This window comes from Juglans microcarpa x Juglans regia, chromosome 4S (assembly GCF_004785595.1).
Source record: "Juglans microcarpa x Juglans regia isolate MS1-56 chromosome 4S, Jm3101_v1.0, whole genome shotgun sequence".
In the NCBI taxonomy this organism is placed as follows: Eukaryota; Viridiplantae; Streptophyta; class Magnoliopsida; order Fagales; family Juglandaceae; genus Juglans; species Juglans microcarpa x Juglans regia.
In genome coordinates this window covers 22,016,179-22,041,239 of record NC_054601.1, presented here as the reverse complement: position 1 = coordinate 22,041,239, position 25,061 = coordinate 22,016,179, and the positions used below count along the sequence as shown (strand labels likewise).

The 25,061-nt window shown below is 34.2% G+C and overlaps 3 protein-coding genes across 4 annotated transcripts; 1 reads left to right on the top strand and 2 right to left on the bottom strand.

The window, feature by feature from the left end:
• The first annotated feature begins 8,006 nt into the window (after positions 1-8,006).
• Positions 8,007-11,493, top strand: LOC121262715 (nicotinamidase 1-like). Of its 2 annotated transcripts, XM_041165307.1 has the most exons (6): positions 8,007-8,147; positions 8,266-8,435; positions 8,963-9,146; positions 10,114-10,247; positions 10,402-10,587; positions 11,243-11,493. In XM_041165307.1, the coding sequence occupies exons 2-6, from the start codon at positions 8,295-8,297 to the stop codon at positions 11,333-11,335; spliced, it is 738 nt and encodes a 245-aa protein (XP_041021241.1). In that variant the 5' UTR covers positions 8,007-8,147; positions 8,266-8,294; the 3' UTR covers positions 11,336-11,493. The 2 variants fall into 2 exon arrangements, with proteins under 2 accessions (XP_041021241.1, XP_041021240.1); XM_041165306.1 differs by lacking the exon at positions 8,007-8,147 and having other exon boundaries at positions 8,154-8,435.
• A 1,199-nt stretch (positions 11,494-12,692) lies between these two features.
• Positions 12,693-17,612, bottom strand: LOC121262714 (kinase-interacting protein 1-like). The gene is made up of 2 exons (XM_041165304.1): positions 17,204-17,612; positions 12,693-16,119 (listed from the first exon to the last, which is right to left on the bottom strand). The coding sequence occupies exons 1-2, from the start codon at positions 17,295-17,297 to the stop codon at positions 12,899-12,901; spliced, it is 3,315 nt and encodes a 1,104-aa protein (XP_041021238.1). The 5' UTR covers positions 17,298-17,612; the 3' UTR covers positions 12,693-12,898.
• A 2,891-nt stretch (positions 17,613-20,503) lies between these two features.
• Positions 20,504-23,478, bottom strand: LOC121263494. Its single transcript, XM_041166409.1, has 2 exons — positions 21,730-23,478; positions 20,504-20,927 (listed from the first exon to the last, which is right to left on the bottom strand). The coding sequence occupies exons 1-2, from the start codon at positions 22,181-22,183 to the stop codon at positions 20,887-20,889; spliced, it is 495 nt and encodes a 164-aa protein (XP_041022343.1). The 5' UTR covers positions 22,184-23,478; the 3' UTR covers positions 20,504-20,886.
• Between the last annotated feature and the right edge of the window lie 1,583 nt (positions 23,479-25,061).

Below are 25,061 nucleotides of genomic sequence, written 5' to 3'. Positions count from 1 at the left end.
CATAAAATATAAAGTGTGGAATAATAAATAGTAACTGATGTATAGAATTTTTCAAACATATATTATGTATACAACACAAGCTCTCAACCTCCCTTGTGCTCTTTACAAGGAGTAGAGGGAGGGGGAAAGAGAAGCCTTTTTATTTTTATTTTTCCCTAAGTGTCATACACCCTCGTTGCAAATCTTCTTCATTTTCGTCTTGATTATCTCTTCCCTCGTTTATTATTAGAGTAGCACTACAACTATCGAGAATTTCCACCAAAAAATCCTTTCAATAAGGCCATTTCAACTTTTTTTGTCATACATTTTTTTTTAAAATTATAATATTATTAAAAAATACTTCTTTAATTACTAATTAAAAAAAAATTGAATAAAAAAATTGTCTAACTTCTCGGTGGCCCAAGCATTTCCCTTATTATTATGCCCATCTTGCCCCCATTATACTTTTCTGTATATTTTTATTTATGCGGAGCCCGTAACAATTTCTGTCCAAAACACAACTTTTCATAAGCTAATAAACCAAACTTGATGAACAAATTAGGACCTGCTTTAATTATTATTAATTATATTTCAATATCGATTATATTTTCTTGTCATCCCTTGCAAAACTTGCTGCAATTACGAGGGTCTTTTATGGAATATTAGTATTCTTCTGTTATCATTTTGTATTTATAAAGTTTTATTCTCAATAAAAAATAATAGGTGATTTTTCATAAGTCCATATTTCATTATAGTACGTAAGTCAGTTTATACAAATTTCATATAAAATCTAGATATTTGTATCACATTAAGTATATAATATTACAATTAAAAGTTCAAATAAATTTTTTCTTGCTTTTTGAAATCTAAAAGATAAAACTTCTCAACTACTTTTTTATACAAAATGTTCACCTTAACGATTTTTCTCGTGCTTATTTCACTTCGATTTTTATATTAAGAAGCTTGATATCGTATAATGAAGAACTAATTTGAGGTCCATATTAACAAGTTTATAATTCTCATAAATTTAATTTTAGTTTTCAATTTTATTTTTTAGAATTTAACCATCAAATTGAAAGAATTTTTGCGGAAAAAAATTAAATTTGAAGGAGTCACGTCATAGAAAATACATTATATATAGAAATTAAATGAGATTTTAGGCTATATAGGAAAAAATTAGAGAGATATATTTCTATTTATATACAGATTTAAAAAAAAAAAAAATTAGAGAGCCAATTTCTTGAGGGTTATAATTTTTTTGAGAAAACAAAAAATTGGGAAAATCCCCTAGCCATAAGGTAATTTCGCCACTATTTATGATCTTAATCCACCTCCAGTTAAGCCTATCAGAGAGGGGGCCAAAGATGTAATTATCCCTCGTATTAATATTATATATATTAGAAAAATATTAAACACAAATTACTTTTTATATACAATACATTTCTCAACAGTATTTTAAAAAGAACGATATTCTTATAAATATCTTATAAAAGTAAAATCATTTTATAAAATATTTTTATTTTATAATATGTATTATAAAATATATTATTATTACTCTATATTAGTGTGCAGAAACTCAGGTAATCCATATATTAACCATGGTTATTTGGTTTATAATGGTAATCATGGAATCAGTCCAGGTTACATAAATAAAGCTGCATTTCTTTCCTACTTCCATATCATGATCATAGAAATTTTATGCATGCCATGCAATGACATGACTAGTTCCACTTAATGGTTGACAGATGAGTACTGAAAATTTCTCTGATTTAGTATGTAGTCTTAGCAGACATTTAAGCAAGCTAGTGCTGTCAAATGATGAATACTCGTTACCATTTTTGCATGCGGGGTTACTTATCGTTACATTGAACGAGTTCGAGGATGAGAGTGATATTAGCGAGGAGTCGTGTTACACATAAGTTTTATATTTTATATATTATTTAAAAATATATGATTTTATTTTTTTCTCCTCATATTTTATGTTTCATATTTTTAAGAATAAAATAATAAAATCATATATTTTTAAGTAGTATATAAAAATATAAGACTTATATTTAAAATTTTTATCACAGAAGCTTTTTAGGATAATGGGGATGGAGAATAGACTTTCTTATTTTCCTATTATGGATAAAGAGTTGGAAAGCACAACCCTTGAAGTAAGGTTTTGATTCTAGACTTTATCCCATTTCAGTCTGTCTTCTGCTAAATTGATAATTTTGGCAAGATAACGAGAGGAGATAGCTGGAATACAGGATTACTGACACAAGATAGTCCAAATGATGTTGGATATAGATTATGAATAATTCTACTCATCATCTTTATACTACACAGTACACATGGTTTTTTATCTTTTTTTTTTTTTTGCAAGTATGTGATGTAGAGATGATGAGTAGAAGAATTCAATTAGTTTAGTAGAAATAAAAAAAAAATTAAAACATTTGTAATATGTGGTGTATGGTGTAAGATGATGCGTAGCAAATTCCATAGATTACATAGGAGTGGTATTGCTGATATGGGAATGCTTGGAATATAATTATCGATAGGGGCCCATTTGGCTATGTTTGTGCCTAATGAAATTGGCACTTTAATATGATTTTAGAGTAATTTTAGATACAATTATGAGTTGTACAAGGGCCGTGCATTCTTTTAAAAAAAATAGTATGGTCTATTATTAAAAATATAATTTTTTCATATATATCTCATATTTACTCATTTTTTTAAAAAGAAGTGCGCGACATGATTTGAAAATTCTATAACTATAAATATCATTTCTCAAGTTTTTAAGGCCTCATGACTTGAAGACTTTGAGAGCCCACAAGATATCTTTGACATGGGCAAGAAATTCACTCCGATGGATGTGGACGTTGCAAGAATTTGATTTGATATTATCTTGATTTGATTTTCATAATAATTAAGATATTTAACTTATCTTATATCAATATAATTTTTCTATAAATATGATATATGCTTTGTATAAAATAACAATTGAGAATAGTATAGATGTAATCCTCAAATTTTCTCACCCTTCTTCTCTATTCTCCATCTTCTTCACTATTATATTATTATTTTTTCCATCAACAGCTTGTAAAAGAGCTTTCTTAATTCTTTTGTTCCCAACAAGGACTCCCTAGTCCTGCTTCCAATTTGATGACTCGAAGGGTGAACAATGCTCAGTGGTTCTGAAACATAGCTGATGGTGATTATGTAATATTTTGTAACGCTTTTGCTCAGCTTCCATTAGCAGTAATGTATATTTTGTTCGTGTAAATACATTTACCAAAGAATCTTTACAAATCTGTCAAGATTTTTTGAGATGTTCATCCGATTGTCATTACTACCAAATAAATGATTTAATATTGGAAAATACTTTAGACACAAAGAGATTATACAAAAGTAAATCTACAAACTGATGTAACTTGATATGGTACGTCAGATTATAAAATTACTTTTATTGTAAAGTAGATCTAACGGATCTCATGAAACCAAATCAGTTTATAAGTTTACTTTTGTATACTATATTTGTGTATGTAGCATTTCTCTTTAATATATATATATATATATATATATATATATATATATATTCCCTTTCTCGCATTACAACAGGCAATTATCCAAAATGATATAAACGTTCTTCACCAAATATAATGCCTTCTCTTGTATTATTTGTGGATCTAGAAAAGGGGCAAGTTGTAATCAATCCTATAAATTTCTCATGGTTGAGTGTCTTTATCTTGTTAGTAAAATGAAATGAGATGAAATTTTGCTCTCAAGATACGTGCGATAATACTACTTTCCTTATAACAAATTTCATTCCTACCAATTTTGATTAATTGGTATGTATTGAGTTGAGGCAAAAGAATCTTCAAAATACGATGATGTCCAAAATAATGTTGTTGTTTGATTGTATTATAAACTAGAATATAAAAAGATTTACTAAGTTGACATTAACCCTAATGACCACCAACAAAGAAGAAAGGTAAGCATTAGTAGTCGCCTAGCCAATGTCAAAATTTGGCCAAACTATAGCTTATAAGTTGCTTAAAAACTTCCTACACTCTTAACTCAACAAATGTACTGTAAATTTGACATTTTCCTTTTTCATTGGCCAAATAATTTTCGTTGCATAAAAAATTATTGATTTTGCTTATAATGATGAATCATGTCACAATAATCGGCTGATTTTGCTTCTAATAAATAGATCACTACCTTTCAAAAAGGTCTTGTATGGAACCTTGCTAGCTATCTCAAAAAGAAGACTGAGTGTTTTTCCAAGATGGGGACATTAATTAGCCTTTTAAAAAGTCATACTTGAGTTTAAGATTGCTTTGAGTAGGAAGTATATCACAACAAGCCTTCCAAATAAAAGATTTAACCATTGGTGGTGTGTTAGAAGTCCAAACTTTCTGCAACATTTTATCAAACACAATAGCTTGAGAAGAGGAGCATGAAAAGCTTGAATTTAAGTCAAGTTGAAGATAATATGCACTTTTAACATAAAATCTTCCATCATTAGTACACCTCCATACTATTTTATCTTCACTTGACAATAGACTAATACACATATTAAGGATCATTTCAGCTTCATCTTCATTAAAAACAGATTGTACCAAAGATTTATTCCAAACAATTGTACCTGGAAGAATAAGTGTTGAAACCAAATCATTTTCACCAACCACATAAATTTGGGATTGAACCTTGTAAGTAATAGGTTTTGGGAGCCATTTATCTTTTCATATTCGAATACTATTACCATTCCTAACCCTCCATAGACCTTCATTCAATAAGTTCCTAGCTAAAAAAATACTTTTCCAAGCATAGGAAGCATATTTGGGTAAGACAACCTCAAAAATGGATGAATTGGGAAAATATCTAGCCTTGAGAATCTTAGTAGATACAGATGAAGGTTGTTGTAATATTCTCTATAATTGTTTTGCTAACATAGCTGTGTTGAAAGCCTCCAAATCCCTAAACTCCAAATCTCCAAATCTTTTTGAAGTACCTATTCTTTTCCAACTCAACCAATGGATCTTATGATCATTTTCCTGATGACCCCAAAAGAATTTTTGCATCATTTGATTAATTTGAGAGTAAAGACTCTTAGGTAATCGAAATAGACCCATACAATAAGTTGGAAGAGTTTGAATGATAACATTGAGTAAGATTTCTTTTCCAGCCTAGGACAAAAACTTAGATTTCCAGCTATTAAGCTTCTCCAAAATTCTATCAACAATCCATTTGAAAGCAATAGTTTTGTTTCCACCAACCATCGAAACAACGGTATTTTTCCAAACATCCAGTTGATCGTAGCCCAGACATCTCCTTGATAGTGTGCCTCACTGCCCAAGTTATATTTTTACTAAAATGTAAAGATGTCTTATCCCTAATTAGTTTTTGTCTAGAAATTCTCTCATAACATAGAAGAATATCTTGTAATATTCCATTTTAATGAAGAAGCTTTAATAAAGAGTAAACAATCATCAACAAATAACAGATATGATACTCGAGCCAACCCTCTTGCAATCGGCACAACAATGAGAGAACCATGCATATGAGCAAGTGAGATAAGACCACTGAACACCTCATCACAAAGAATAAATATGTATGGGGGATAAGGGGTCCCTCTGTTTAAGACCTCGTGTAGGCTAGAACTTTTGTTGTGGTTCACCATTCACTAAAATTAAGTAAGAAACAGAAATAGCACATTCCATAATCAAACTTATCCATCTCGGCCCAAAGCCCATTTTTTCCATTACTAGCTTGAGAAAATCTCATTCAACCCTATCATAAGTCTTGCTCATATAACTTTCACTGCCACAAAACCCTCTTTCCCTTTTGAAGAAGAATTCATAGTATGGATTGTTTCATAGGCAACCAACACATTATCAGTAATAAAATGACCAGGAATGAAAGTACTCTCATGAGTAGAAACAATCTGTGGGAGTATAAATTTAAGTTTATTTGCTAAAACTTTGGATATAATCTTATAGACTACATTACACAAGTTGATAATGTGAAAATCTGTCAGTTTAGTTGGCTTTTTAATCTTAGGAATAAGGGTTATACAAATCTGATTAATAGAGGTTAGAGAAGTACCACAATTCAAAATTTCTTGCACCATTTTACACACCTTAGCTCCAATAGTTTCCCAATGAACTTGGAAAAAGAAGGCAGAATAACCATTCGGACTTAGTGATTTATAGGAGACATCTGAAAAAGAGCCTGCTTAACATCATTCTCTATGTAAGTCTTGAACAAAATAGAATTCATATCAGCTGTCACCATCTCTTCCAAAGTTGATAAACAAACACACGCACCCTCAGGATTTGATGAAGTAAAAATAGTAGAGAAATATTGGGTAAAAGCAGCTTTGATGTCATTTTCATCTTGCAAAAGCCTCCCAGATACTGTTTCAATTTCCTTTATAAAATTAGTCCTTCTATTATGGTTAACATATGAATGATAAAACTGTGTGTTTCTATCACCAAATCTAACCCAATTAACCTTAGCCCTCTGCTTCCACCTAATGTCATCCTTCTCCAATAACAGATTTATCTCTAACTGCAGTACCCTCGATTCATTCCAAGATTCCTTAGAACATACATTCTAAAGAGCCTCCATCCTTGCTTCTACTCGCTGCAGGTTGTTCCTTTCGTTAACCATTCCATTTTTACTCCACCCTTGCAAAGCTACTCAACAATTTTGTAATGAATTCTTAAGATCTGCCAACTTATCAGGAGATGATATACCAGTACCCCAACCATGTTTAATAACTTCCTTACAATTAGCATCCATATACCAACTACCCTCAAATCTCCATAATTTCCTTCAAAAAGGAGAAGCTTGACCATGACCTGAGAAGGAACATAAAATAGGAGCATGATTTGAACAAGAATTTGGTAGAATATGTGCAGGAAATCTTCCAAATAAGTTAAGCCACTCTTTGTTTAGCAAGGCTTCTATCCAACCTCTCCCATGTAAAATTATCATCCATTCTATTATTGCACTATGTAAATTTAGAGTCTTGATAACCCATATCACACAAACCACTATCCAATAAAGAATGCTTAAAACCCTCCATTTGTTTCATAGATCTGTTGGCTCCACATTTCTTATCAGAGAATGACAAGATTTCATTAAAATCACCCATAACAATCCAAGGGGAAGATATGTCTTGACTTAAAAATCTCAGTAAGTCTCAACCTTCCATTCTGTTATTATCAATAGGATGGCCATAAAAACCAATAAAAAACCAACTAGGGTTGGTGTTGTGATGTGCAACTTGAACATGAATATGTCGTAGATAATAATTAATCAAACTGACATCAACAATATCATCTCAAAGTAATGTTAAACCACCACCAAGTCCCACACTATCAACAGTCAACAAATTATTATAACCCAATTTCAATTTCAGTGGCTGAATACGACTATAGGCAATTTAGTTTCCATAAAAAAACAACAGGTTTGAGGTTTGACTTATAGCAAAGGCTACGAACTGTTCGAAGGTTGTTAATTCCTTGCCAGTTCCAACTTATAAAATTCATTTTTGATGACGGGAAAATGAGAGGTTAGAAGTACCAGACTTCTTAACACAAGTATTTTTAATAAATCCTTGGGAAACAACATCACTATTTGAAGAGGACTTGTTCTTCCTCTTAAGTAGGCAACACAAATTGTGGATTTGAATTAGAACCTTGACGTGGGGAGATCCAAGCCTTCCATATTTCCAATACATAAACATAGAAAAACACACATACATATATAATAATTTTTGAAAATTCTAAGAAAACTTAATGCCAAGTATTCGTGGTTTTGATGACCATTCTCTATTTATAAGCTCACATCATGCATTTTTAACTTAAATGACTATAAACTTAAATAATCTGAGGTGTTAGGTGAATAAAATATTAATCGAATTGAGATCTTAGTAGTTTTAAAATATTTCACAATAAAATTATAAACTAAAGAAAAATAAAATATAATTATAATAATTAATAATTATTTTTTCCACGAGTAGCGATGATGGATAGTATTGGTGATATGGGGTCCATAACTCTCTCATGGAATCTGAGTTGAAGCTGCCACTCAAAACCAGTCTCTATCATCGGAAGGCACTTCCTTCTATTGGGGCTGCTACCGTATTTTTCTATTCAATCCGTGTATCACATGTAATCCAGCGATTCATTCACTCGGATTTCACATTTGTTTGTGTCTTTTGTCCCTTTCTTTTGACTCTTGACTCCTTCGTCTTTCCTGCATTCTTTTATTCTTCTTTTTTCTCTTCAGATTGGATTCTGTAGAGGGTTAGAAAGAGAATGGCTTCGTTGACGCTGAATTTGTTGAAGGACGAGCTCCCCGTGGAGCAGGAATCTCTGGTTTTGTCTGGGGAGGTCAAGACCGGTCTCGTTCTAGTCGACCTCGTTAATGGCTTCTGCACCGTCGGTGCTGGCAATATGGTAATTTTCACACCCACCACCAGTCCTATTCTTAATGACCTCCATAGATCGTGTATGCCTTTTAGGCTCGTTTGCTTTTACTCGGTTGTACGATGAAGAAAACTGAAACTTGCGTTTTTGGATTTTCTCGTCTTTTCTTGATCCTCTCTTTCTTTCTTTCTTTCTTTTTTTTTTTTTGGTGCTTTTTTTTCTTTTCCCTGCTGCCTTCAAGCTTGTGTTATCGAGTCTTGCGGTTTATGTTTCGGGTGGGTTGGGTCTTTTCTATTGTCAAAACGTAATCCAGGTTTACATGGGAAACAATCTTATTTCACCAAAGAAAAAAATTGTGTTTTTATCTTGATGTAATGGTTTTATATGCTTAATGCTTGATTAGTAGAAGGGATGACTGAAAATATGCTCTTACTAATGGATCGGCAAATGTTCCTACATGGTTTTCGCATTTATCATTTTGTTGTTATTTTGGCGATTCCTATCTAGTCGCATGGCGATTCCTATTTATGGTTGTACGGCATTTTACTTTTTTATAGGCTCCAAGACAACCTGATAAGCAAATTTCTGGGATGGTTGATGAGTCGGTGAGACTTGCCAGAGGGTTCTGTGAGAATAAATGGCCTGTTTTTGCTTTCCTTGACTCGCACCACCCAGATATTCCTGAACATCCGTATCCTCTTCATTGTATAGCTGGAACAGATGAAGCAAAACTGGTCCCCGGTACTTGATTTTATTTCTTATTGTCATTTTTCTCGCATCAGCTATGACCTGTTTTTGAGCAGTTGCACTTGAACAATTTATGAATTTATTTATTTCAAATTTTCAATAGGTGATGAAGGATTTTATTAATGAAGAAATAAGAATAACAGGCATAGCCCAAGTACACTAGATGTGTACAGGATATACAACTATACTTGATGAACAACTGTAACAATAAATTCATGGACACAGAGTCTGTCAAAATATATCCCTATTGACCATTGAAACAGAGTGTTGAAAAGAAAGCTCTAATTTCCTTGCCAAGGGCCTTTGCACCCCCAAGATTAGCTGAGACTTTGTTCCTAGACACCTGGTGCCAATAAAAAAAGAAAGCTCTAATTCATCCATTGTTCGCTCACAATCTTCAAAACTCCTATAATTTGTTTACCTCCAAAGGCACCACAATAAACTAATGGGAGTCATTTTCCAAATTGCTGCGATTTGTGGATTGCCTTGAAAGCCTTTCCTACGTGTTAAAAAATGTACCACTTTTCTAAGCATCACCCATGTCCCACCTTATCAAAAAATTCATTCCATAGTGTCCTAGCTATCTTGCAATGTTGAAGTAGATGATCAACAGTTTCCCCACTCCTTTTGCACATGCAACACCAGTTCATTATAATAATCCAGCGCTTCCTTAGGTTATCAATGTTTAGAATCTACCCTAAGGATCCTGTCCATACAACAAAAACAAAGCTGCTTTTAGAGGTGCCATGTCCTCCGTATACTCGTCCGAGGAAAAGAATTTATATCTTGAGTAGTAAGAGCCAGATAATATGAGCAGATGGTGGACTTTCTTTTTCTTGTTGGGGTCTAAAAAACCTTGTCTACTTTTCAATCTGTGCTGCTCTGGAAAAACTGACGTTACATTGAGCTATTAGATTTATGAATTTACTTCTCTCATTTTGATTTTCTCTATGATTTGCAGCCCTGCAATGGTTAGAGAATGAACCATCTGCAACACTCAAGTGCAAAGACTGCATTGATGGCTTTGTTGGGTCAATTGAAAAAGATGGATCCAATTTGTTTGTAGATTGGGTAAAAAATAATCAAATAAAAAAGGTAATCATTTTCGTGCACAAAAAGCGAGTGTTCTTTTGATGTGTCATTTTAATAATTATTGAAGGAAATTTGTGGTGTATATATGAACTTCAGTATTTTCAACAAGTACTGCAGCACTCAATCTGATTTGGGAAACTTTTTCTATTTCATGGAGATTTTGGTGGTAGGGATATGCACGGATATATGTGTGCTCGATTTTGTGTGCACAACATTGTCTGCTAGAAATCGTGGTTTCCTTGCACCTTTGGAGGATGTGATCGTGTATTCCCATGGATGTGCTACTTTTGATCTTCCTGTTCATATTGCCAAAACTCTAAAAGATGCTATAGCTCATCCACAGGTAATTTGAATCATAAAATTATAGGTTGGCTCTAAATTTTTTAAAATCCTTCTTTATGTAGAAATTTGTTACTTGATCTTGAAACCAACTTTTATTCTTCTGGGCCAAAGAATGTCCATATGTTTGGTAAAACACTTCCAAAAAAGGCCAATAAAACCCATATATTTTTTTGTAAAGGAAATCAATTGTAATGTAATACCTTGGATTAAATACAGGGGAATGGTGAATGAGGTCTCACATTTTCTGGGAGGGAGAAACTCTTGCAGTTAATTATTCCAAGGGCTCTGATTTTGTCATTGGCTATTGCTTTTAGAATCCCAAATGTGGTTTGGACTTCTGTTATAATTGCTATTAGAGCCAATCTAGCCAAAAGTGGGAAACATGAGTCATGCCACCTACATTGCAATTGTCTGATGTGGACGTCAGATATTTAAAGAGGGGAGAGATTGTAATATCTCGGATATAGTATAGAAGGGTGATGAAGGGGATCTCCATATTGACTGGGAGGGAAAACTCTTGCAGTTTATAATGATTACAAAGACCATCAATTAAATCATATTGTCATTGACTAGTCCCTATTGGAGTATAATCTAGCCCATATGCTTGCCTCTTCATTTTGTTTTTATTTACATTGTGGTTTTGTTTGTCATGGCAGGAGCTAATGCATCACGTAGGCCTTTATATTGCCAAGGGAAGGGGAGCCAAGGTAGTGTCAGAGGTAACATTTGGTGCACCAAAAGAGCCATGATCTTGGTGGTTTGAGATTCAAGCTTTCTCATATGCAGAGAGTGCAAAATGTAGTGAAAATGGAGATGCTTTAGGTATATCTGTTAATTTGTAATCATGCTATAATGTCACCATCTCAGTAGTATTATTATTATAAAAAAATAAAAATATTTATCATTATAGAATAAAAATTTATATATCTAATTAAATTACTTATTTGATTCAAAATTGAAATTATTAAATGAAAAATGATATATTAAGTTACTATATTTTATTTAAAATTAGTAATCTTTTAGTTTTTCTAGCGTGTACTTGTTTATTTTTAACAGCTTATACAGTTTTAGTTTTGGAATACTATATGAATAATTTGCATCGTTCACTTTCACAAAACTTTTCATTTCATCTCATTTAATCATTACAGTTTTTCTAAATTTTCACACAAAATAAAATAAATAATTCAACTTTTTCAAATTCTAAAATAAAAATAATATTAAAAAAATATATTTTAACAATATTTTATTCAACTTTCAACTTTTATCTCAACTCATCTTATCTCATCTGCAAAAACAAACGAGGCCTAGTCTATTCCTTCACTCAGATAAAACTGTTAAGGTTTTAGGATATGCTAAGTTTTAACCTTATTTGTTTTTGTAGATGAGTTGAGAATAAAGTTAAAAGTTAAATAAAATATTGTTAGAATATTTTTTTTAATATTATTTTTATTTTGCGATTTGAAAAAAAATTAAATTGTTTATTTTATTTTGCGTGAAAATTTGAAAAAATTGTAATGATTAGATGAGTTGAGAGGAGTTGTGAAAACAAACGAGACAGATACATAAAGAATTTTTCATTTAATAAATTTAGTATTGTTATTTTGCAAAGCACAGGCTTAGGACTGAGGTTATATGATAATGCACGATAACATGTCTATGTTAATCTTATGAGATTTTGACTCCTAAAAGGATTGTGAAGACAAATCGATGCCATATGTATAAGAACTCTGAACTTGCACTTTTAAAATTAGCGGGAAAACTGTTGAACCTGAAGACTCCTAAAAACTGTTGAAACTGTTGCATCTACATCAAGTTTATGAAAGAAAACTGCGGATTTCCTTTCCCAACTTGGCGATTAAAAGAAATAAAGAAACATATTTCATGCTCTTGGAGAGTTGAAGAACTCTTAAATTTTCATGCAATCAATCCTTTATTTCATGCTCTTGAACATATTTCATGCTCTTGGAGAGTTGAAGAACTCTTAAATTTTCATGCAATCAATCCTTTATTTCATGCTCTTGAACATATTTCATGCTCTTGGAGAGTTGAAGAACTCTTAAATTTTCCTGCAATCAATCCTGCTCATCTTTCTTAAAAGCCTAACACAAACTTCAGAGGAAAATTCCATGCTGTTTTGATAGTAAGAAACTACGAACATCTGAAATACATAGTAAATGTACTTTTACAGGTTCAAACCCAAAACTAGAACAAATGAACTCCTTTATCTATTGTCAAAATAATGATAAATAAAAGAAAAGAAAAGAGTTCTGCAAGGGCATAAAAATGGATATGAGCAAATGAGTTAGAACAATTTACATGTTGTGTTCTGCCCTTTGACCATGAAACTTCCAATCCATTGCTGGGCTCATGCAGAAAAAGATTGATGGCTTTTGTTTCTTTGGTTTTCCACCAAAGATAAATGAGCGCAAAGGAACGCGGGTGTGACTCTGTGTGTGTCTCAGCTGAGGATTCTGCTGCTTCTTCGATCCGGAAAGCATGAATTCCTCGTTCAATTTTATCAGTGTCTTCTCAACTTCAATTTGGAGTGTTGTCACGTGATCTAAACCTGCTTGTAATTCATCTGCAACCTTGTTATTCTCTTGTATCATGTTCAAAACCTCACCTTGGAACTTTGCAGCCTGATAGCTTGTAAACTTGAATTCGTCTTCTTCAGCACTCTCCTTTAAAGCTGTCATTATTTCTTCTTGGATGTTGCACAAAGAGGTGAATCTGATCTGTAATTCATCTTTCAGTAATGCGCCTTGCTCTAGCCAGACAGTTAGTTCAGTCTGTATTTCTCTCAGGTGCTTGTATATTGGCCTTGCATCTGACTTCAGAGAATGTTTTGCAGTACTACTTCCCTCTAGCGTTTTAGTTTTGTCCACAAGCTTCACTATCTCACCCTGTAAATCCTTGACTCCATTTTCGAATTTCTGTATCTGATGGAATGCGGTGCTGAACTTTAACCAAAAACCCAAGTTTTCCTCAAGCAGTTCATCAATGCTCATTCGGAGTTTTTCTTCAATTGCCGACATTGTTTCAGGTTGGACAAGTAGAATTGCCTGGATGTCGTCTTTCTCTGTAGCCTGTGTTATAAAGGTCTCAGTTCCTGCTTTAGATTCAAATTTTAGATGATCCAATAAATATGAGGTCTGCTGGAGTTTTGAATCTTCAGAGTCTCTCAAATCCTTGCTTTCATCCAAGCATTTCATCAGCAGGTTTATTTTCTGACGTAATGATTTGTTCTCTTCATCCTTCATCGCATTAGCACTCTTCAGTTCTTTTAGCTGTACCGACATGTCAAAATTGCTATCCCGAGTTTCCTTCTCCATTTCAGAAAGCTTTTTCTTGACATCCTTGTAATTGCGGAGACTTGTGGTGTACTCACTCAGTAGAACTTTTTCTCTATCCTCCAATCCATTCAAGAACAATTGCTTCCAGTCTGGCTCATCTTCTTGAACTGGTTTCTGTTCCTTTGGTTCAACATTGGGAAGATGATTCACAGTCTCTAATGATTCCTGTTCCTTTGGTTCAACATTGAGAAGATGATCCAGTGTCTGTAATGAAGTGTGATTATCATCTTTGTCCAGTGATATCAGGATCTGACCTTTCTCTGATGAACTGTCAGGATCATGATTTGGCTGGGATTGACAACAATCTGCATTTACAGCAGAAGTATTGAGTTCATTGTTAGCTTTTGCAATATCCTTGCCAGGATTCGATGTATCACTTTGTTCTGTCAACTTGTTTTGTGATATGATTTCTGCTGTAGATCCCTCTTCCTTTTGAAATGGACCTGTAATGCCAAGCTCTTCATCTGCCTTCAAATCTGGCAGTTTCTTCGAACCATCATCACGATTCAATGCATCCTCTTGTGCTTCGAACTCTTCTGACAACTTGGCTTTACCGAGAGATTCCTCTTCTGTTTGTGGTTGACCTACAAGCTCAGGCGCTTCACCTGCCTTTAAATTCTGCAGTTTCATCAAACCCTCATCACGATTCAATGCATCTTCTTGTACTTTGAATTCTTCTGGCAATTTGGCTTCACCGAGAGATTCCATTTCTATTTGTGATTGAGCTGCAAGCTCAAGCTCAAGCTCCTCATCTGCCTTTAAATTCTGTAGTTTCTTCGAACCCTCACCAGGATTCAATGCATCTTCTTGTACTTTGAACTCTTCTGGTAATTTGGCTTTACCGAGAGATTCCTTTTCTCTTTGTGATTGAGCTGCAAGCTCAAGTTCCTCATCTGGATTCACGTTTTGCAGCTTCTCAGACAGGTGATCAAGATTACAACGTGCCTCAGTGAAATGTGTTTGGAGATTGTTGTTCTTGTTTTCAAAACTCTGGCTTAGATCCTGTGCTGCATGAAACTTTTCCTCCATTTCTTTTATCTTGTTGCTCAAATTGTTTGATCCATTGATCAGATTTGCCTTGTCATCTTCCAATGTTCGAATCTGAGCTTGAAGCTCATCTGTCTCTGATCTCAATCTATTTACAAGAGCAGTCTGTGATGTAACCGCAGTTTCTAAGCTAATCACTTTATTTACAATCTCATCTATCTTCTCCACCATCTCTGTCACAGTAAGAGATGCATTGGACCCAACCTCAAACTGTTCCTTGATCTTCTCACGTAACAATTCCAGATCTTGTCTCTCTTGTGTCATGCCACCGACTTGTTGGTCTATCTCCGGCATATTCTTAGATCTATCTCCAGCATGTGGTTTTTCTTGACTGACCTGATTATAATGAAACTCACTCTTGAGATGTTCAAACTTCTCCCTGGCATCCTTAATCTTGTGGGACTCAACTCTTGCTTCATCAGCCGATCTCTCCTGTTTCTCCTGCAACTGGACCAATGTGTCTTGGCATGATTTTAAAGCTGCTGCTGCCATCAATCTTCGAGCCTCATCATCTTCAATGACCATGCCCTCACTGAATTCCTCTTGCAAACTAAAAACTCTCTCTTGCATTTCCTTAATTTGCTTCTCAATTTCCCAGTATTTTCCAAGCCCATTCTCATAAGAGCTCTTTAAAAACTCTTTCTCAGTTTGCAGTGCCAGAATTTTTTTCTGAAGCTTGCCAATCTCTTCGAGCGCGTCGGGTTTGCTCAAACCAGATTTGACAACTGCAGTAGTAGCTGTAGTTTTGGCTGTCGTCTTGGGTTGGAATTTCTTCCTAGGTGATGTTATGGCATTCTTAAAATCCTTGGTTGGAACATTTGGAACCATCGGAATTTTTGATTTTAGGGCCTCCGTACGCCTTCTTGGTAATTTAGGTGTGCCTTCTTCGTCTTCTTCGTCCATTGCGAATTGGACCTGTTCTGGGAAAACAGAAGCAATGGTGGTGTTGGCATTTTGTAGCTCTGTTGAAATGTGATCATACCGTTCAGCTAAAGCTCGATAAGCTCGGTATGATTCTTCCACAAAGTGAATCAGCTCTGGCCTCTTTTTGTAGTACATTTCTGCTCTCCTGGCAAAGGAGTCTCCATCCTCTTCGATGAGTTTAAGCACGCTGTGCACCTTTTCCTCCATATCTGCAACTCCCATAAAAATTTATCATCTTATCAAACACATACATCCATCCACTGAGATTTTGTAAATGTAAGAAATTCTTCCTTGCAGGTAAAGATGTTTCTATTTCTACATCCATATCAGCCATTATTGTAACCAAAACAAGGCTCCCATACTCGGAAAAAAGGGTCCGATTGTTCTCATTTCATGATAAGAACACTAGAAAGATATACATACATACATACATACATACATACATACATATATATATATATGAGAAATACTTTGGGATTTCAGAACAAGGGTTTTACCCTTCAAGCTTCAATGGTAAAAACTCATAAATGAAAGATACCATATCCGCAAATCCTATATCACGCCAAGAATACAGAGCCATCGTTGCAAGACTTTCCGTATGAAGTTCTTCCCAGTATAGAATATTAACGTTGCTTAGCCTTAAATCTCTCTCATTCAAACGAATTTTTTACGTTGTAAATCTTTCCTTCCTTTTATTTCTTACAACTTGAAAGCCTATATCATAAGTAGAACAGATAACAGCACTCTGTTTTCAAGGGGGAGAATAAAACAAAATAACAGAGTCAATTTTTTCTGAATTATGCCGTAACATTGAGGCAGGAGTTTGAGATCCAGATTGATTTAGAGCTGAGTGAGGCAAGCAAAACTTCAATTCAAATCTTATGGTTAGAACCTCAACTTTTAGAATATGTTCCTGATTACCCAAAAACAAAAAGGGAAAGCCTTTAACTCAATCCCAGACCAACAAAATTGAAGAATGCAAAGAAACCAACGCCATATTTAAATCGTTTCTGAGATGAACCTTTGATTTCGAAACATCCCGATTGCAACTAACAGATTAAAAGGAAAAAGAAAGGAAGAAAGAAGATAACATGTTGAAATTTGAGTATGGCAGTAATATCAGATTGAAACAAAAAAAAAAAAAAAGAGGTGATACTTAAGAAGAATCATTATCACTTTGGTATCAATTGTATAAAAGAATTCAATGGCCAGCCTGCATTGCAATATGAGAACCTGACCAAAGCCCAGTATGGTTGGTTTACGAAAGAGAATGAAGGGAGAAAAAAAAAATACCTTGAAGGTTTTGCTCCAGCCATTTTGATTGCTTGGTCCTGATGTGGCTTGCCCACCACCATGAATATGCATTGCTCGCAGCTCTCTGCAGCATATTTGTTATTTCTGTTTACGTTTCCTGGATCTTCTCGATTCTATATCTCTTTAAACCAAATGGATGAAACTATCTCCTTCTGATCTCTCTCTCTCTCTCTCTCTCTCTCTCTCTCTCTGTCTTTGTGTCTCTCTCTCTATACAAGGAGAGAAGACATGGAAGCCATTAGGGGGCTTTGGAGGAAAAAACAAAGCAAGGTATCAAAGACCAAAAACAAAGAAACAGTGAGTTTTGAGAAAGAACGTGTACAACCAAAGAATATGCTAAAGACCTTTCTCTGAAGTTTGTGGGATGGGGAGTAAACTTCGCCTCGGGTTTTTTCCTTTGAATCCTTCTTCTCCAAAAAGATTCGAGAAAAGGCCCCAAGGTCAACCAATGAGTCACTCCCACGTGGCATCGCCTGGACTTGCCAGGTTGGCACTGACTGAATGAAGGGCATCTCTTCTTTTTATACTTTTGCTTTCTACCCAACTTTATTCCAGAAATCCTTTTTTTCCCCCCCACTCTTTTTGGTATTAATTTCTGTGCAAAAGTTGTTCACGTAACCCATCAGATCACCGGCCACACATCTTTAAAGTGCCTTTACAGAATACCAAGTTTAGGGTTGCGAATTTATAGGTTAATTTTGTATTGAGATGATAATATCTAAAATCGTTTTACATAAAACAGAATGGAATTTTTACCAAATATTGCGTAAAATTGTCTCATATTTTCAAAGAAATATGAGACAATTCTAGAAAACATGGACCGTAGATGAACTTATAATTCATATGCTCAGTAACTTTCTAGTTCTAAGTATAAAAGAGTTTTGTTACTTATAAGCTTAATGTATCGACGTACCATTACATATCATTTGTCGTGAGATTTGTTATAATTATAGAAAAATTAAAACGCTAATGCATTTTTATCAATCATTTCAATAGTATGTTTGATGGTTTGAGAAAAGGAAAAGTCTTCTTACAAGCGAGTTCACACACTAAACCGTATTTCGATACTGACATATAAGATATCTGTTTAATAAAACAGTGTGAATTGAGACGAAAATTATTTTCGTGAGATAGAAAACTTTTTTATTCGATCGAAATTTTTCTTCTTTTGTTTTTATTTTCAATAAAAAAAAAGTCATGTCAATGTCAGTACGCAGTTTAGTGTGCCAAATTACTTGTACCTAATAAAGTTCTATTGAAAAACAGGCTTCCAAAAGAATAAATTTTTTACCTATTCAAAACATGTACTTTAGGTTGCCAAATGCTATTTAAAGACAAATCATAAAAGGGGAGCTTGTTCAGCTGGTGCTCTCTAACCTAAACATCATTAATAGGGACCATATTCCAAAATTTTTATGGTTGGGTTGGACGATATCATTACTAGATATCATTAGTAATTTCCTCAGAGAATCATACCCCATGTCATCCAACTTCATCTCTCATACTGCACACCCTTTCCTCATCTCTTCAATATTTATGCTTTGTTTGGCTCTAGGGAATCGATTACAAGAAATAAAGAAAGTTTTTCAGTTTGATTAATCTTTCTTGAAATGGTCTTCCATGATCGTGATGGGAAGAGACAGCATCCTTAAATTAATGTTTCATCGAAATCTTCTCTATCAGATCTTACTATTTTATGTTCTTTGAGTTTTTCTTTTCTTTTCTTTCCCATCAAAATCATTGAGCAGAAAAAAAAAAATGTTAAATATATAGCAATTCTGATCTCACCCAGATATCTTGAATTCAACAAGTGAGAGATTTTGGAATCTTCTAAATATGAGATTTAAAAATTCAACACTTCTAAATATGAGATTTAAAAATTCAACAATTATTACTAAAATTATTCTATTATCAAGTTGTTGTATAGAGCAGATCATCCACATCACTTAAATGATAAGATTTAATTTGTAAAAATTAGATTTAAAATTTATTTTTCAAATCAAATTATATCATGTAAACATTTTACTAGTGTATTCTATGCACCGATTTAAAAATAATAATTTTTTTTTTTAAATTACGGTTCTTATTCTTCTTCTTGTTATTATTATTATGGAATAACATTGCAATCATCACGTTGCTACAAACGACAGAGTTTTCAACAGCGTGGAATATCGACAAAACATTTTCGTAGCAAATAGTAGAAAAGCTTAGGTTATTGTCAGGTTGACAAAGACTCATTTGGTTACTTCTTGGCAAATAGCAGAAAGCGCATGGAATAAGATTGTTGACAAAGACAACAGAGCGTGAGAGCGTGCACGCATTGTGGGGGGGGAGCCAAGGGCGGACCACCAAGCATTCTGCAACTTAGATGAGGACGAAAGGACACGAACCCCATCATGTTTCCTTTCGTGGCCTCAAAAGAACCTTTTGTTAATTAAACCAACTCTAGTTTTGGCACACAAACCGTAAAGACCGCATGCCAACGCTGGACGAAAGACGAAAGACGAAACGACCTTATCCAGTGCGCAAATTAAACATCTACCAACTGCCCATTGATGCGGTCCTATTGCAGACTCCTTAACCACAAACATTTGACAACTCTGTGTCCCCCATCCAATTTGCATAGCTTTACAATGAGAAGTTGGGGAAAATTATTCAGACTCGTCCGTCAAAAAAGCAAAGAACATGAAACTATGTCCACCAGAAACCTAAAGCACCAAACTTACTAAGAGATAAGACCTGGCCAAGCTCAAGAAGTGAGTTCTCTTGCTTTATTAAGATTCCGTTGAGTTAAATTCTTTATGAATAGTATTGAATTGAAATGATAGAATTAATTTTGTAGAGCCCACCTAAAATAAGTTTAGATGTGTTTGAATATTAAGATAAATTTAAATATATTTATAATAAATTGAAAAAGATTGTAAGTTTCTCGTGTAAAGAGGTATTGAGTTAAAAAAAAATTATAAATCCCATGTATAAGAGATGTTGAGTTGAAATAAATTTAATAATTTGAGTATTGAGTGTTTGGACTTTAAACCTAACTTAAAATTAAACTAAATTAATTTAATCTCAATTCAGTCTAAGTTCTAAACGAGGCCCAAGAGAATAAGGGATTTTTTTTTGTTTGGGGGGGGGGGGGGGGGGGGGGGGGGGGGGTGTCGTGGTGGTGTGTTGTTGTCGTTATTTTGTTTTAGGAAAAAAAAAAAAAAGAATAGAAGACATCAGTAGTAAGGTGAAAGAACAAAAAAACACCATCATACACAGAAAGAGAGTATAAAGAGACATCAACAGTCTGGCCCTAGATTGACTTGAAAGGAGCTGAATTGTTCACAGTACTAGTGAACTATAGCATAGCCGTATTCCCCATTCACAAAAGCATATCTACAGTAAAAAAAAACCCACCATGTTTCAGATTTCACCTCCCACCCTAACAAAATGAGTATGAGCAACAGAACATGACATGTGCCTGGAAGCATCCGTTGATGTCTTTCCCCAGTCCACACATGGTTCTTCTGTTTGCGGCTTAACTGGAATCGTTCAAGTCAAGTTCAATTGCCTTTAATCTGCCTTCCTACTCAACAGATCTTTTATGTTGGAATTTTTCCCCCACAGTTCATGGTACAGTAGAAGGGTCATTCTGAGAATGATCAGCCATTTCTAGATCACGAATTTCGGAAGAGAGAAAGCAACTGTGTCATGCCCTCTGCATAATCAAACGAAATTTCAGAAACAAACTTATCATGGACCATTCAAGAAAACAGGTTGGGATGAGAAAAAAGTAATTAACATCAACAAACGGGCAAAATAGATGTTTTAGCAAGTAAGATAGATGTGTACCATTCGTTAAACTGGAAGACTTGCAAGAACCACAATCAGCTTATTCAATAAGCATAAAAAAAGTGCATGAAATCTTTAAACCAATTTAACAACAATTAGACAGGAACCCTGCTTTAAAGTTTAATCAAATCCTCTCCTTACATCTGCCAATGGATAGATGCATGAATTCAGCGTCATAAAGGCTTATCCAGTAATGTGCGGCCAGAGTCCTGGACGAGATAACCACTTGCAGCAACGCTCTTTACCTATAGAGGCTAGAGCTATAAGAAGTGTTGAGAGATTGTACTTAGTGAATCATGTAATCTCTAACTTCTGATTAACAATCCAATACGTGTTGTTCTTCAATTCTCTATCCTACCGCAGGGTCCAAAGTAGCCGATGCTCTTTAATCCTCCAGTCCCCTTTGAGTGTACTACTACACCAGTTGATGGATGTCTCCAGAGGTTACAGTTATCTAGTTCCAAGACAAACATTTCTTCGCTCATTGGATGCGTACTCTTGTTTTGATGCCATATGAAATTATGGTTTAAAATGAGTCTAAGTGTGCTATTTAAAACAGGGGAAGGGTCCATTCTAATCTCTAATTGGAGTTCATGTTATTGCACCATACAAACACAACAAAGTAGAAGAAAAGCGGCAAAAAATTAAGCAAAAGTAATAGCTCTTACCAGGAGAGAACTCGTTTGAGAGGTTCTTGATGGCACTGAAAACATGGTTATTTGAGCCCTCCATCACCTTCTTGCAACCAGGTCTATAGCTAGGAACCAGCACTGCTAAACCATCATCACTCTCAAACTCAGGTCCATGAGGCTCAAACCATCCAATGGACCAGTCTGGGTCGTCGGATTCAGACCCTGACAAAGAGACACCATCGGAAGGCACCAACTCCGCATCGAACTCCCTATCAATTTTCCTCTCTTCCCTACTCTGCCATTTCCTCTTAACCTTCCTCTGCGACGAGGCTATCTTCGTTCCCTTCACAGAAGGAAACTTCACCGTCTCAGTCTCCCTCGTACCAAAACCCCACTCAAATGAAGAATTCAGGGAAGACCCATTTGAGACAGGTTCTTTCTCTTTCCCAGCCCACAACCGCCACGAAAAGCGGGTGAAAGAGACTGCCATAGTTTGAGCCCAGCAATCGTTAGAAAGCCTTTTTCTTTTATAAATTAACGAGCTCTTTGATGACAAAGGAAAATAAGGAGAAACCACAGACAATTGGGAATAATTGGAAGTGGTGCCTGCCTGTTGCAGTAGCCACTACGTTAGGCAAGGATCAAATTCCTCAGTAGGGAGAGATAAAACCCATTAATCTCGATCGTTGATATAGAAAAGCCAAGGGTTCACAAAACCAGAAGCATGATAAAATGGGTGCAGAAAAACACAATAATTTTCACCAGAATCGAACAGTCATATTGAAAAGCACGACGGGAAAAAAATCAGCTCTCTGGACTTATGTCTCTCTAGAAACTAAAAAAAAAAAAAAAAAAAAAATGATGAATTAACTGAGCTCTCTTTGATGACAAAGCTTCGTGGGAAAATGAAGACAGAGCCACAGAGACTTTGGAAGCAAAACAATTTGAAGTGGTGCCTGCGAGTTGCAGTGATCACAATATTAAGTAATGATTGAATTCCTGATAGATACAGATGAAAGAAGGAAGAACTTAATCCAATCCAAAACACCCATCAATCTCGATCGTCAATTTTAGAAGAACCAAAGAAAGCTTCACAAAATCAAAAGCATGATTAAATGGGTGCAAAAGTTTCCATCCTTTTTTACCAGAATTGAAGATTCATATGAAAAACACAAAAACAAAAAGAAACCCAGTTCAATGAATTTAGCCTAGATCATGACCCTTCCTCCAATCATCTCAGCAAAAACATTCCATAAATGGAAACCCCCATGAAAATGAAGCTCTGAGTCAGCCAATCTCCAAAAATATCAAAATGGACCAAACCAAAACTACCTTGCCTACCCCCTAAAAAAAATAAATGAAGTACTTTGATGAACGAAAGAATATGACGCCGAAGTCTTGGGATTAGTCGGACAAGGTTTTATATTTGAACTCTGGTTTTCACTGTAAAAGTGTCCGGCCCCCCACCAACAAACACAGGGTAACAGTCAGTTCTGAAGACAACCTTGAGGACAGCAAAATTACAAAACCCCTCACCGGAAATCCTGGTCCTTCGACCGGGAGAAAAGGAATTTTTTGGCTATATCAGACGATAAATTACCGTGAAAAAAGAAGAAAAAAATATCGTCCGAGAGGGTGAAAAAACTAAAGATCGCTGAGATGACAGACACAAAAAAAGGGGTTCGAAACCCTAAAACGAACACTCTCCCTCGTCTCTCTCTCTCTCCCCCCCACTCCGCCAACACTGCAAAAACCAACTGAAAAAAACACTCTCTCTCTCTCCCTCCCTCCAAATATAATTATATATATATATATATATATATATATATTTATATATTCCGTAGCTTATAAGAAGACTTCAGTTGTCGTATTTGATTTGTTTGTTTTATCCTTACGTTATTTTTAACTTCCGGCAGCCAACGGTTAAGATCGAGCAACAGTTAAAAGAGCACTAGCACTGGCTACCTAAACTCAAAATTAATCTTATAATAATATCAAATAATAAACTCTTTAAATCCATCACTTTTTTATTAAAATATTAATTTTAACATTATTATTTATTTTAATTTTAATTTTAATTATTATTCTATTAAAATAACAAACTCTCCAATTTCATTAGAATATATTTACCTTGCTCGATTCTTATTATGTTCATTTGTAAATTTTTACACCCTATAGTGAGAATACTTGTTTGTAGTTTTTTTTGTGAATTTTTCTGTAATTTTTATTTACCTCGCGATGAAAATTTACTGAGAATATATATTTTATGTCTAAAATATAATTTGACCGGTAACTTGGGTTAGTTGAATTTGGCCAATGATTTTGGTGTTAGTTAAAAATATTGTAAATTTATTAAATTTGGTATAAATAAAATTTATGCAACTTAATTATATTTTGGCCAAATTTTGATTATAACCATCTCACTATTAGTACTCTAATATTTGTATATCAGAAATGCTAAACCCACGAATGGAGACTCTCGATAGTGATTTTTTTTTATTTAATAATTAAAGAAGTATTTTTTAATATTGTTATAATTTTTATTTTTAAATATTTAAAAGTATTAAAAAAATTCATATATAAAAATCATTACGCTGTCGGTATCGCCGTCAGCATCCTCATGTGTGGCGCCAATCTCTGTGTGTATATATATATATCCGATGTCATTAGATTTAGGTCATAAGTGGGGATCGCTACCGTCCAAATCTGCTAGCGTGGCCATCTCTTGCCCAATCATTGCTTGTATGTGCGGCTCACGCGTGTGGATTAGATGTGTTATCTCCCACTTATTTCTAATTGCGTTTACGCATGCTGTATGAGCCTTTTAATAAAGTCTTTTTTTTCTTTTTTCTTTTTTAAATTAAACATCAGCCTCAGTAATAAATTTTTTATTTCTATTTTAAAAAATAAAACATCAATCCGTAATCCTATATCTCCTCATAAAAAATTCATGCTTTTGAGGATACATACAAATTGTTGATGTGTCAGGATTTAAATTATAAAAAAAAATATATACGAATTTGAATATTGTAAATTATATAGCGACTTGTGAATAGAATTTATCTTACAAATTATTAAATTTTACATAAAAAAATTAAGGAATGATCTTGAAAGAATAATAATATCCTTATTCTTACAAGAAAAATAATAATTGCAGTCATATAAGCGTCGCGCAATCATTTTAAAAGAAATGAATATATACGTGATCCACATGAAAAAAAATTAATTTTTTAATAATAAACTTACTTTTTTTTTCAAAAAAAAAAATTAATTCAAGAGTAGCATTGCTATTGGGCTACACATGAGATCATCTTATTTTGCATGATTCTTCACAAAAAAATAAAAAAAAAATAAGAAATGCCCCTTAC

Excerpts from the sequence above, each read along its gene's own strand:
- LOC121262715 (XM_041165307.1), top strand. The coding sequence starts at position 8,295 with ATGGCTTCGTTGACGCTGAATTTGTTGAAGGACGAGCTCCCCGTGGAG. Across the intron at positions 8,436-8,962 it reads CCGTCGGTGCTGGCAATATG|GCTCCAAGACAACCTGATAA; the intron begins GTAATTTTCACA and ends ACTTTTTTATAG. Across the intron at positions 10,248-10,401 it reads AAAATAATCAAATAAAAAAG|ATTTTGGTGGTAGGGATATG; the intron begins GTAATCATTTTC and ends TATTTCATGGAG.
- LOC121262714 (XM_041165304.1), bottom strand. The coding sequence starts at position 17,297 with ATGCTGCAGAGAGCTGCGAGCAATGCATATTCATGGTGGTGGGCAAGC. Across the intron at positions 16,120-17,203 it reads GCTGGAGCAAAACCTTCAAG|ATATGGAGGAAAAGGTGCAC; the intron begins GTATTTTTTTTT and ends TGGGAGTTGCAG.
- LOC121263494 (XM_041166409.1), bottom strand. The coding sequence starts at position 22,183 with ATGGCAGTCTCTTTCACCCGCTTTTCGTGGCGGTTGTGGGCTGGGAAA. Across the intron at positions 20,928-21,729 it reads CTCAAACGAGTTCTCTCCTG|AGGGCATGACACAGTTGCTT; the intron begins GTAAGAGCTATT and ends TTGATTATGCAG.